General features: G+C 54.8%; 1 protein-coding gene across 6 annotated transcripts in view; it reads left to right on the forward strand.

Annotated features, from left to right (window-relative positions):
* Nucleotides 1-13,886, forward strand: part of LOC101604705 (TRIO and F-actin binding protein) — a 73,297-nt gene that overhangs the window by 22,312 nt on the left and 37,099 nt on the right. For 4 of the 6 annotated variants that reach the window (XM_045151588.1, XM_045151592.1, XM_045151589.1 and 1 more), the window contains exons 5-8: nucleotides 1,853-4,772; nucleotides 9,428-9,539; nucleotides 10,047-11,069; nucleotides 13,391-13,474. In XM_045151588.1, coding sequence (XP_045007523.1) covers nucleotides 1,853-4,772; nucleotides 9,428-9,539; nucleotides 10,047-11,069; nucleotides 13,391-13,474 — 4,139 coding nt within the window. The remainder of the gene's footprint in view (nucleotides 1-1,852; nucleotides 4,773-9,427; nucleotides 9,540-10,046; nucleotides 11,070-13,390; nucleotides 13,475-13,886) is intronic. The other 2 variants (XM_045151591.1, XM_045151590.1) reach the window with 2 other exon arrangements.

Below are 13,886 nucleotides of genomic sequence, written 5' to 3' on the forward strand. Positions count from 1 at the left end.
GAGCACACAGCTGAGCAGGCTGCGAACCCCTGAGGCAGTGTAGGAGGGGCAAGGTTTGACCCTCACCGAGCAGATGGGGAGGGAGAGAGACTGTGATGGAGTTGACAGACAGGCAGGCAGGGAGAGGTGACGGGGGAGGGGCCTCGCTGCTGCTCCTGATGGACTGGCCGGGGACCGAGTACGAGCCAGGAAAGAGAGAAGGGTGCTTGTGACACGGTAGCAGCCAGAGCAGAGGCCCCAGGGTGGTAAGATGCCTGTGCCAGGTTTGAAGAACTGAAAGGGTGGGTGTGAGGACAGCGGGATTAGGGAGGGGAACCACCCCTGCGGCACCTTGCCAGTCCAGAGAAATCCTGAATTTCATTCTAGGGCAGTGGGGAGCCCCTTACGTTGCTGTTTTCCCTTTCTCTTTCTATTTCCTCTTTCTATTAAGGTTCTTGCTCTAGCCCAGGCTGACCTGTCCCTTTTCCTTTTTTATTTTTTAATTTCTTTTTATTATGAGAGAGAGAGAGAGAGAATGGGAGTGCCAGGGCCTTCAGCTGCTGCCAATGAACTCCAGACGTGTGTGCCCCCTTGAGGTGCGTGTGCGATACTGGGTGCTTGCATCACTGTGCGTCTGACTGCAGGGGACAGGGGGATTCGAACATGAGTTCTTAGGCTACGCAGGCAAGCGCCTTAATCACTAAGCCATCTCTCCAACCCCCGTCTCCTTTTTTAAAAAGTAATTTTTAGCCGGGCATGGTGGCACATGCCTTTAATCCCAGCACTCGGGAGGCAGAGGTAGGAGAATTGCCGTGAGTTTGAGGCCACACTAAGAGTACATAGTGAATTCCAGGTCAGCCTGGACTAGAGTAAGAACCTACCTCAACCACCTCCCCCCAAAAGTAATTTTTATTTATTTATTAGAAAGAGAAAAGAGAGAGAGAATGGGTGCATCAGGGCCTCTAGCCACTACAAACAAACTCCAGATGCATGGTCTGCCATGTGCATCTGACTTATGTGGGTTCTGGGGGATAGAACTTAGGTCCTTTAGGCTTTGCAGGCAAGCACCTTAACCACTAAGCCATCTCTCCATTCCTCTTTTCCTTTTTAAACTGTTTTATTTGGGCTGGAGAGATGGCTTAGTGGTAAAGTGCTTGCTTGTGAAGCCTAAGGACCCCAATTCCAGGCTCAAATCCTCAGTACCCACATAAGCCAGATGCACAAGGGGGCACATGCATCTGGAGTTTGTTTGCAGTGACTGGAGGCCCTGGTGCGCCCATTCTCTCCCTCTCTGCCTCTTTCTGTGTCTGTCACTCTCAAATAAATAAAACAAACAACAAATATTTATTTGTGTGGGTATGTAAAAGAAAGAGAGAGAATGGGTGTGCTAGGGCCTCTTGATCCTGCAGACAGACTTCAGCCACATGCACCATTTTGTGCATCTGACTCTACAAGAGTACTGGGGAATTGAACCCATGAACTCAGACAGGCTTTGCAAGCAAGTGCCTTTAACCATTGAGCCATCTCTCCAGTCCTTTCTTTTCTTTCCATTTCATTTCTTTTCTCCTCTCTTTTTTTTGTTATGTTCTTGGAGGTAGGGTCTCACTGTAGTCCAGGGTGACCTGGAACTCACTCTGTAGTCCCAGGCTAGCCTTGAACTCACAGCCGTCCTACCTCTGTCTCATGAGTACTGGAATTAAAGGTGTGAGCCACCATGCCTAGCTTGCTTCCCAAGCCCTTTTCTTTCCAGCCTTTGTGAGATGGGTAAGCACCTCTGGTATGGGCACTGGTACCTCCCAGAGGCAACCTGGGGGCTGTCCTAATCTTCTGTCCTGCCTGAACCCCTTCCCTTTCCTCCAACCCCCCTCTCCAGACCCCGGTGGTGGCAGCCGGAGCCCTGGACAGCACTGGGCGAAGCTCAGGGGAGAAAGTGGGTACCTGTCCTTGGAGCGGCACCGTTCGGCAGGCACCCAGGCTTCCTCTGTAACACTCCCAAGTGGCACCACCCAGGCTGCCTCTGCACGAGAAACCCTCCAAGCCTCTTCTCCCTCACAAAGCACCCAGAGGGACACTCCTAGGACCTCGGCCATACAGTGGAGCACCCCAAGACCTTCCTCTCCCTCTAGAGTTTCCCAGAGGGACAGCCTCAGAACTACAGCCACCCAGCGAAGCAGTGCTCCACTTTCCTCTCCTCTCAGAGCCACCTCGGACAGCCTCAGGACTTCTTCCCAACACGACAGCTTCCATAGTGGGTGTTCTCCTTATGCCCAGCGGGACAACCCCAGGACATCCTCTCCCAACAGAGCCATCCAGCGGGACCACTCCAGAACGTCTTGTGCACAGCGGGACAATCCTAGGGCCTCCTCTCCCAACAGAGCCACACAGAGGGACAACCCCAGGACCTCCTATGCCCAGCGAGACAACCCCAGGACCTCCTCTCCCAACAGAGCCACCCAGCAGGACAACCCCAGGACCTCCTCTCCCAACAGAGCCACCCAGCAGGACAACCCCAGGACATCCTCTCCCAACAGAGCCACCCAGCGGGACAACCCCAGGACATCCTCTCCCAACAGAGCCACCCAGAGGGACAACCCCAGGACCTCCTCTTCCAACAGAGCCACCCAGAGGGACAACCCCAGGACCTCCTGTCCCAACAGAGCCACCCAGAGGGACAACCCCAGGACCTCCTCTCCCAACAGAGCCACCCAGAGGGACAACCCCAGGACCTCCTCTCCCAACAGAGCCACCCAGAGGGACAACCCCAGGACGACCTCTCCCAACAGAGCCACCCAGAGGGACAACCCCAGGACCTCCTCTCCCAACAGAGCCACCCAGAGGGACAACCCCAGGACCTCCTCTCCCAACAGAGCCACCCAGAGGGACAACCCCAGGACCTCCTCTCCCAACAGAGCCTCCCAGAGGGACAACCCCAGGACCTCCTCTCCCAACAGAGCCACCCAGAGGGACAACCCCAGGACCTCCTCTCCCAACAGAGCCTCCCAGAGGGACAACCCCAGGACCTCCTCTCCCAACAGAGCCACCCAGAGGGACAACCCCAGGACCTCCTCTCCCAACAGAGCCACCAAGAGGGACAACCCCAGGACCTCCTCTCCCAACAGAGCCACCCAGAGGGACAACCCCAGGACGTCCTCTCCCAACAGAGCCACCCAGAGGGACAACCCCAGGACGTCCTCTCCCAAAAGAGCCACCCAGAGGGACAACCCCAGGACCTCCTCTCCCAACAGAGCCACCAAGAGGGACAACCCTAGGTCCTCCTCTCCCAACAGAGCCACCCAGCGGGACAACCCCAGAACTTCCTGCATGCAACAGAATACCTCCAAGACCTCTTTTGCCCAAGGAGACAAGTCTCCAGCCTCCAGTACCAGATGGGAGCAACTTCGAAGTGCGTGCACCCAGCGGAATACCCCACCATCTTCTTCCTTCCATCGAGACAATGCTAGCACCTCCTCTCAAGGCTGCACCCAAAAGAACAATCCAGAACTGTCCTCTCCTAGCCGTGCCACTCAGCGGAGCAGTCCCAGAAACTCTTCTCCCCATCGAACCAACAAAGACATCCCATGGGCTTCCTTCCCGCTTAGGCCAACCCAGAGTGATGGCCCCCGAACCTCATCCCCATCTCGCGCCAAGCAAAGCCAGGTGCCCTGGGCATCCATTGCCCTCCGGCCAACCCAAGGGGACAGACTGCAGACCTCATCTCCCACCAGATCAGACCAGCGTGGCTCAGCCCACCAGCACACCTCACCATCATGGGTCACCTCTTCCTCCTCCTCCTCTTCCCATATCTCGGGCCATCCCAGTGCCTCCCGGACTTCTTCCCCTCTGCACCCTGCAACGCGTGGTACTCCCCTGCCCTTTGCGGAGCCTGCCCAGCCACCATGTGCTGTGTGCATCGGCCACCGCGATGCACCGCGCGCTTCTTCCCCGCCTCGCTATTTGCAGCATGACCCTTTCCCCTTCTTCCCAGAACCTCGTGCATCTGAGAGCGAGTCACCCCACCACGACCCCCCTTACATGCCCCCTGCTGTATGCATCGGGCACCGCGACGCCCCCCGAGCCTCCTCGCCCCCTCGTCACACTCAGTTCTACCCCTTCCCCTTCCTTCCAGACACATCAGATGCCGAGAATGAGTCCCCCCAACACGAGTCTCCTCAGTTTCCCCCACCTGTGTGCATTGGGTACCGTGATGCCCCCCGCGCCTCCTCCCCACCACGCCAGTTTCCAGAGCCCTCCTTCTTCCAGGATTTCCCCAGGGCCAGCACGGAGAGCCTTGTCCCTTCCACAGACTCTTTGTATGAACGCCCCCATGTCCCCACCCCTGTTTGCATTGGGCACCGAGATGCCCCGTCTTTCTCCTCTCCACCACGCCAGGCCCCCGAGCCCTCCCTCTTCTTCCAAGACCCCCCCGGGGCCAGTATGGAGAGTCTTGCCCCCTCCACTGACTCTCTGCATGGCTCCCAACTGCTGCCCCCCCAAGTGTGCATCGGCCACCGGGATGCACCCCGAGCCTCCTCCCCACCCCGACACCCACCCAGTGACCTAGGTCTCCTGGCACCCTCGCCTCCTCCAGGTAGCTCAGGCTCCCGGGGCTCAGCGCCCCCCGGGGAGACCAGGCACAACTTGGAGAGGGAGGAGTATACCGTGCTGGCCGACCTGCCGCCACCCAGGAGGCTGGCCCACAGGGAGCCAGGGCACCAGGCTCAGGGCAGCAACGGGGGCCGCACCCGCAGCCCTGGCCGCGCAGAGGTGGAGCGCCTTTTCGGGCAAGAGCGAAGGTGAGCCAGGGAGGGGCAGCCAGGTGGGTTGGGGAGGAGAACAGTAGAAGCTTCTCAGAACTGGAGTATCAGAAGCAAGGGTTCAAGTCCTTCTGCCCGTCGGCTGTGCGACCTTGGGCAAGTCACTTCATCTCTCTGTTTCTGCGTATTAGGGGTCTTTCTAAGAATCAAGTGATACTATACGCAATTTAGAGAAAAGATTGGTGGCATTTGGCAAGCTGGCTCCAAACCTGCAATCAAAGCCACTCTATATCCTATACGGCCTGCTGATGTAACTTAACCTGGCTGAGCCTCGGTTTCCAACCTGTCAAATGGGGGAGTGGTTTGAGTGAGGTTAAACTTGAGTCACAGGTTTGGTTTTGCTCCTCCTCATTTGAGAAAGGAGAAAGTAGCCATGATTCTTTTCTTAGGCATTTCTGAAGACAGAGATGCCCTTTAAAGCACAGGGCCAGGGATGTACTTCAGTGATAGAATGCTTGCCTAGCGTGCACAGGCCTTGCCTTCAATCTGTGGCACCAAAATAATCAATAAGTCGTATAGCCAGATCCACATATTGGATTAAGTCATTTGCTGATGGAACCCTAGGCTTCCACCTGCCAAACAAGGGCTCTACCATGGAGCTATGCCCCACCCCCAGATCCAAGCCACATATATGTTTTTAAATTTTTTGCTTATTTTTTTTTTAAATATTTTTTTGTTCATTTTTTATTTATTTATTTGAGAGCAACAGACACAGAGAGAAAGACAGATAGAGGGAGAGAGAGAGAATGGGCGCGCCAGGGCTTCCAGCCTCTGCAAACGAACTCCAGACACGTGCGCCCCCTTGTGCATCTGGCTAACGTGGGACCTGGGGAACCGAGCCTCGAACTGGGGTTCTTAGGCTTCACAGGCAAGCGCTTAACCGCTAAGCCATCTCTCCAGCCCTTTTTTGCTTATTTTTATTTATTCATTTGAAAGTGACAGACAGAGAAAGAGGCAGAGAGAGAGAGAGAGAAAGAGAGGGAGGGAGGGAGGGAGGGAGAGAATGGGCACACCAGGGCCTCCAGCCACTGCAGATGAACTCAGACGCATGCACCCCCTTGTGCATCTGGCTAACGTGGGTCCTGGGGAATCGAGCCTCTAACGGGGTCCTTACGCTTCATAGGCAAGTGTTTAACCACTAAGTCATCTCTCCAGCCCAAGCCACATATTTTAAATAAGAGACTTCCCAGAATTGCAGACTTCTTAAAAGTTAAATATTCCTTTCCTGGGACACGGGAACCCTGTTGGAAGGCTAAGTGTCTTATGAGTGTATTTGGTCATTGCAGGGCAGGGGAACATCCCCTCTTAGGCTGGCTGAAGTTACTCTATGCCAGCCCCTGGGTGTTCAGAGCGGAAGTTCCATCAGTTAGGGCCAAGAGAATGGGGGTAGGGTAAGCATGTCTGGAAGCCTCAAAATTTGCAGTGTATAATCCAGTGAATTTCAAGATAATATTAATATTTTGGTTTTTTGAGGGGTGGTGGCGCATGCCTTTAATCCAGTCCTTGAGAGGCAGAGGTAGGAAGATCACAGTGAGTTTGAGGCCAGCCTGAGACTGCATAGTGAATTCCAGGTCAGCCTGCGCTAGAGTGAGACTCAAAAAAAAAAAAAAAGTTTTTTTTTAAAATTTATTTGCAAGCAGAGAGAGAGAGAGAGAATAGAAACAGAATGGGCACAGCAGGGCCTCCAGCCAGTGAAAATGAACTCCAGTTGCATGCGCCACTTTGTGCACCTGGCTTATGTGGGTCCTGGGGAATTGAACCTGGGTCATTAGGCTTCACAGGCAGGTGCCTTCACCGTTAAGCATTCTCTCCAGCCTCCCCCCACCCCAGCTTTTTGAGGAAGTCTTACATAGCTCAGGCCGGCTATTGCTTCTGCCTCCCAAGTGCTGGCAGCATAGGAGTGTGCCACCACACCTGGCTCTAGGACAGAAGTCAGGAATGTTTGCACACTTGTCAATAGTCCTTATACACTGATTAATAATTATTTTGGGGGTGTGCACATATGTGCAGCATATAGATGTGCATGCAGATGCATGTGCTCTGTGCATGTGTGTACAGGGGCCAGAGAAGGACTTTTGGTGTCCTTCTCTGTCACACGTCTGCCTTATTTCCTTGAGTTAGAGTCTCTCACAGAACCAATGACAGCACCACTTTTTGGCTCTACTGGCTGGCCAGTGAGCCCCAGAGATCCTCTTGTGTGCACCCCATTCAACTCCAGGGTTACAGGCATGTGCAACCATTCCTGGCTTTAAAATTTTTTTTTGTTTTATTTATTTATTTGAGCACGACAGAGAGAGAAAGAGGCAGATAGAGGATGGGCGCGCCAGGCCTCTAGCCACTGCAAACAAATTGCAGACGCGTGCGCCCCCTTGTGCATCTGGCTAACAGGGGTTCTGGGGGCACTGAGCCTCGAACCGGGGTCCTTCACAGGCAAGAGCTTAACTGCTAAACCGTCTCTCCTGGCCACCTGGCTTTTTTCGTGTGAGTGCTGGGGATTGGACGCAGGTCCTCGGGCTGTGCAGCAGGCGCTCTTATCCTCTGAGCCATCTCCCCAGCTCTCAGTCATTCATTCATTTATTTATTTTGAGACAGTGTCTTGCTATACCTGAGCTGGCTTTGAACTCTGGATCCCCCTGCCTCGAGCTCTTGAGTGATGGAATTACAGGCGTGCGCCATTCCACCTGGTGCACATATTGACTTCTATCCATTTTATTCTGCTCCCCTTCCAAGTAGATTACCTTTACCAGAGTTTTCTAACACAGTGGAGTAAATTTTTTTCATTTGTGTGATAATTTTCTAAGGCAAATGCTGATCTGAAGGTAGTGTGCATTTCTGTGAGGGACAGACTAGAATACAGGGTGGATGGATGCAGGGTCATACTTTATTTTCCCCTATATACTCATTGGACATGCATTTCTTTTGTTTTGTTTTGCTTTTCGAGGTAGGGTCTCACTTTGGTCCAGGCTGACCTGAAATTCATTATGTAATCTCAGGGTGGCCTTGAACTCATAGCGATCCTCCTACCTCTGCCTCCCGAGTGCTGGGATTAAAGGCATGCGCCACCCACGCCCGGCTGGACATGCATTTTTTGAGCATGTACTCTGCCCAAGTATTGTTCTGAGCCTGGAACTCTTTTCTGGAAGGGCTGTTTAGCTGAGTGGCTCAGCCTTTTTCCCTTACATGCCTTCAAAATCATTAGTGTCATAGGAGAATCCCATAGTCACTTGAATTTAGATGCCCTCCTTACAGTTGCTAGGCTTGATGACTTTGGTATTTAGCACCCTTTGGTGACAAGAACCCATGGAAACTTCCAAAGGGAAACTCCGTCCTCCCTTGTATACACATCAGCTCTCAGCAACAAGTGGCCCCAGAGATGCTGTTTCTCCATGGGGATTCTCAGAACCTTCTAGAATGCCTCAATCCTGTCTTTCAAAACTTCATTACTAAACCAGACAAGTATGTGGAACCAGGGACTTCGACACAGGCTGTAGGCCATCTCGGTTGGATTTGGTCACATTTGCCGTTGGCCTTTCTGAAATTGCTAGGTTAGAGACAATATTATTTCCTTCCCATCTTGCCCCAGGCTCTTGTGCCCCTAGCCGAGGGGTCCAAGAGTTTGTGAGGCCAAGTGCTACAGTTCCGTTAGCTCCACGGGGAGCATAGAACGCAGCTGGCTTAAGAAATCCTCAAGTTATGGGCTGGAGAGATGGCTTAGCGGTTAAGCACTTGCCTGTGAAGCCTAAGGACCCCGGTTCGAGGCTTGGTTCCCCAGGTCCCACGTTAGCCAGATGCACAAGGGGGCGCACGCGTCTGGAGTTCGTTTGCAGAGGCTGGAAGCCCTGGCGCGACCATTCTCTCTCTCTCCCTGTATCTGTCTTTGTCTCTGTGTCTGTCGCTCTCAAATAAATAAATAAAAAATTAAAAAAAAAAAAAAAGAAATCCTCAAGTTAGCCGGACATGGCGGCGCACGCCTTTAATCCCAGCACTCGGGAGGCAGAGGTAGGAGGACTGCCGTGAGTTCGAGGCCACTCTGAGAGTCCATAGTGAATTCCGGGTCAGCCTGAGCTATAGTGAGGCCCTACCTTGAAAAAAAAAAAACAAAAACCCCTCAAGTTACAGTATGGGTGGGAAAGAGCAGAAAAGAATGTGACACAAAGAACTTAATATTCTGCCTCTCTTGTCCCCATAACATGGGTTGTGTCAGGTTAAATGGGGTCGTGCATACAAGCATTTGGCATCTGGAACACAGGAAGTGCTCAATAAATGTTTCTTAAATATTGTGATTATTTGTGCACAGTGCCTGGTATACAGAAGGTGCTCAATAAATCTGATTTCCCACAAAGACCAGTCTAACATTTGTCTGGAGTGGCTGGTGGGCTGCTGGTGAGCAACAGAAGGCAGTGAATGAGACAGGAGGGCGCCTTGGCCAAGGTCCGCCTCCGCCCCATCCTGCGCCCCTTCTTTCAGATCTTCACAATAATCCCACGAGGCAGACTAGAGGGGAAGCAGAGGTCATCACTCAAGGCCTTTGGCAAGCCTGCAGAGGGTCTTTGGATCACGTTTGTTCCTTGGGGGTGGGCTGGGGATGCTGGATCCCGAAGGCCATCAGGAACATTAGCTGTATTTACTCATAGGAAGTCCGAGGCACCGGGGGCTTTCCAGGCTCAGGACGAGGGATGGTCACAGCGGCCCAGCCAAGGTCAGAGTCAACTTCGAAGACATTCCAGCCCCACCCCCAGCAGGCAGGTGAGCACTGCCAGCCACCCGGTCGCCAGTGAGCGGTCACTGCCTCGCCCCTCCCCCTCAGGGCCAAGCAGGGGTCCCCAGCAGGATGGTCCTCAGAGGATTTGATTCTAGTGTTTTGAGATTTAAGGGGCTTTGGTGGGCTTTCAGGGTTCCCTGATCCAGGGTAGGGATTGGATCTCTAATGAAACTTAGAGGGTAAGGCACACCCCGGTGGCACAGTTACTCATGGTGGAAATTTGGGCACCTGATAGCCCAGGTTGGAATCAATATTGGGGGGGAGGAGAGGGGAGTCCGGAAAGTAAGCTGCTCTTTGCAGATACCTTTCTGGAACAGAGGAAAGTGGGTGAGAGGGAAGAGCTCGGCCACACACAGCGAGAACCAAGGCCTTTCCACCTGCTTTGATCTGGGCCGCTGCGAAGACACAGGCTTGGCTCCTCCAGGGCCTAAGACAGACTGCAACGATCCAGTGCGGTCCGAGTCTTACCCGCCCCCTCACCTCGTCCTCAGGTGACCAGGCCTACTGCCAGGCAGGCAGAAGTTGCCCGGCGGAGCCGAGCAGAGGCCCCCCATCCCAAGAGTTCCGAGAAGAGGCCTGAGGGGGATCGACGGTTGCAGGTGTCCTCACCGCCCCCCAGGGCATCAGCCAGAACCCCTGAAAGGGAGGCTCAGACATCAAGACGTCGGGAAGGTGTACTGAGGCAGCCTCTGGGAGGTTGGCAGACTCAGGAGCTGCAGGAGTCCCAGGGTCCTCACAGACACCCAGAGAGGAGCTGGGGCAGCCAGGAGGAGGATCCAGGCCTAGGGAGCTGGCCACAACTTGGGGATCCCAGCCTGGAGGGGTCATGGAGGGGCCCCCCTCAGGAGCACAAAGAGAGCTGGGGGCAGTCCGAGGCCTGGGAGGAGCTCCCCAGCAGTGGGCTTCAGGGGGCCTCCCAGAGGGGTAGGAACAATCTGCAGGAGCTGTCCAGGGTCCACCAGCCTGTGAACCCCCCAGAAAACTCCTGGGGGGGCCCTGCAGAATGCCTGCACCCCCTCCCGCCTGAGGTCCCCACTGCTGCGGGCTTGGGGTCTGAGGGAGTGTGCCCGCACCCATATGGCTCGGAGACGCAACTGGACCTGGACTGGAGGGACCTGCTGGGTCTTCTCCGAGCCCCTGGGGATGGGGCCTGGGCCCGGCTCCCGAGGCTGGACTGGGAAGGCCTCCTGGAGCTTCTGCAGGCCCGGCTGCCACGCAAGGATTCAGCTGGACACTGGGATGATCCTGCCAAGGCTTCCAGACCAGAGCTGGGTTCCCCAGGTACAAAGGACTCCCTGGAGGAACAGCCACAGAGCGAGCCAGCCGAGGCCACGCCAGTCAATGGATATAGCCCTGGGCAGCCCCAGAGCCTGGCTCAGCCACCCAGCCCTGCCTGCACCTCCACCTCCACCCAGTGGCCAATGACAAAAGTGACAAGTGCACCAGAAACCGCAGCTTTGCCTGATATGGAGCAAATGGGCCACCTGGAGAGCCACAGCCCACCGGAGCTGGAGGTAAGTGTCCCACCTCTGAAAGGCTCACAAAGTCACAAAGGCTCCATATGAAGTGAGCCCCTTGATGCTCAGTGCTGGTTCTCCCTGCTGATGGACAGTCCCAGGCACATTGGCCAGCAGGGACGCTGACCTGCACTGGGTGACCTTTTGCTTTAAGCCAAGCTTGGTATGAATATATCAGGTTTGCTTTCCCCATCCGTGTCCATGGCAACTTGGTGTTCCTTGATGGATCAGAAACTGATCCACATGGGGAGCCCTGGCTGCGGTGGAGGGCATCCCAGTCTGCTCTGTGCGGGTCACCCTGAGGTCTCCGACTGGATACCCCGGTCAGGGCTTTCTCTCCTCCTGGCCCCACAGCAACTGGTTTGTGTTGTGTCTGGAGCTGGCTAGTACCTGGGACTGCAGCTGGTGTAGCTGTGCCCCCCCCCCCGCCCCACTGATCTAAGCCCTCACCCACCTCTGGTCTCTCCAGCAACTCAGACAAAGAGAAGACTGCCGAGAGCTGACAGGGTGCAGCCTATCCAGGATGGGCTCAGCACTGCGCCTGGCGCTGCCTCTGAGCCCAGACACTGATTTGAGGGTCGTGGGTTGGGAAGGTCTTGCAGCTCTGAGATAATACGGGACATCATTTGCAACACCAGCCTTTCCCAGCTCCATCTCATGGTAAAATGGGACCAGGGTCTTCTCTGGCAGGCAACTCTGGGGTGATGTGGGTCCCGACCACCCTCTTTCCTAGGCATGGTGGACCTTCAAGGATGGATGGTGAGGCTCCCGATGGAGGGGTTACCGAGGCACACACAGTGTGAAGTGCCATATGCACCACAGAGAGAAGGAAGCTGCCTCCATTTATAGAGGGGGAAACTGAGGCTTAGACTCGTATTGGGCTGCAGAGCTGTGAGGAACCACATTCAGTTATCCAACCCTGCACTTCAGTCACACTGTGAAGCTCCTGAGCCCAGGGCAAGGCAGGGACACTCCTGTCCCCTTATCTCCCCACGGCTGCTCTCAGCTGACCCCCTAGTCATTTGGCAGACACCAGAGGTGCAGGCTCAGCCAGCATGGTCCCATGTTCAAGGTGCCGTCAAGCTTACAGGGAGGCAGGGCCATCACAGGCCACTTAGGGAGGCTGTGTCCCAGCGACCATCAGCCTTCTTCAGGCTAGCTTGTCACAGGGAGAATGGAGGGACTCCAGCCCGAGTTCTCCCGCCTGGGGCTCGGGGCCCTAGGAGACCAGGGCAGGGTGACTGGGGAGAGGCGGGAGCACCCTCTGTGAAGGGCAGTTCATGGATGGCAAAGCAGTGTTCACCAAGTCTCGCTGGAGTTCCAGCTATTCAATGAACACCCTTGCCGTGGTATTCAAGGCCCCTTTCCCGTCCAGCCCAGATTTGCGTCTGGCTGTGCTAGGCTGCCTGGGGGGACTCTGGTCACCCCTCTTTGCCTTTGCACATGCCCTTTCCTCTCCTTCTCACTCATCAAGTGTCCATTCATTGATCAAGTCTTAGGTCCAGTGTTCTGCCCTGAAAAGCCTCCTTGAATCCCTCCCCTAGGCTGGAGAGACATTCCCCTTCTGGGCTTGTCAGCTTTCCTTTCCTCCCCCTGGAAAGTCCACTAGATAGTCCTTTTCCCATAAAAAAAACGTGGCTCAGTGGTAGAGCACTTGCATGCTCAAGGCCCTGGGTTCAAATCTCCAGTACCACAAAACAAGAGGCACAAAGAACATGGGTTCTATGAGGACAAAGGTTGTGCCTACTTAACATCTGTCCCTCTGGCCCCCAGCCCAGGGTCTGACATGAAAGAGGCATTCAGCTTGGTGGGTTGGCTGATCTGTGAATACATGGGCACTTAGGTGCATGCAAGAAAAAGAGGAGGCTGGATAGGATGGTGGCGAAATGCTGGCTGAGCAGTGGAGGATGGGCAGGTGATGGATGGTGGAATAAGCGAATGTGATTTAGTATTGGATGAGTGTGTGGTGGAAGGATGAATGTTGAGTGGAATTGGATGGATATGCTGCATGGATGAACCCATGTTGGATGAATGGTGGTGAATGAATGCTAGGATGGATAGATGGGTAACTGGATGTTGGATGGAGGAAGGATACATGACATTGCATGAATGGCTGATGGTCAGTAAGATGACTGGAGAATGGGGACAGTGGTGTTGGGTGGGCAGTGGGTGGGTAATGTAGGATGGACATGGAATGGTTGGATGGACACATGGAGCTACTGATCAATGCACTGAAGATAATTGGATGAATGAAAGGTGGACAGATGGATAGACGCTGGGAATGACCTGGGCTGACCTGTGTGCTTTCTCATCTCAAGTCCCAACCGGAGGAGCCCGAGGAGTCAGAACCAAGCAGAAGCCGAGACCCACTGGCGGACCAGAAGCAGGCAGAGGCAGACTCGGTACTTGGGTCCTGGGCTTGGGCACGCTGGGAGGGAAAGAGAAGGGAAGTCAGGTTGGAGGTGGCCCCCTGGGGGTCATCTCTACCCAGGCTGGCTCTGCCTTGGGGCCATCTGTGTCCGTGGTGGAGCCTTGAAGAGAGGAGCTTTGGAGGAGGGGGTCAAGAGGGCCACCTTTGGCTTGAGGACATAGGTGGGTGACAGACCCTATAGTCAGGCACCCAAGGGTTCTGCTTCAAGCTGGCTGGCTTACTGCCTTTCTGCGGGCAAATGGAGGCTTGACCCTGATGGTCCCTGAAGGCAGGGTTTGTAGAGGGCCGGTCGGGCTCAGAGAAAGGTCAGGACTTCCAGGAGCTGGGGTTACGGAAGCAAGGCAGGCTGAGGAGGGGCCCCTGTAAGCTGGGCCTGGTGGCTC

This window comes from Jaculus jaculus, chromosome 6 (assembly GCF_020740685.1).
Source record: "Jaculus jaculus isolate mJacJac1 chromosome 6, mJacJac1.mat.Y.cur, whole genome shotgun sequence".
NCBI lineage: Eukaryota > Metazoa > Chordata > Mammalia > Rodentia > Dipodidae > Jaculus > Jaculus jaculus.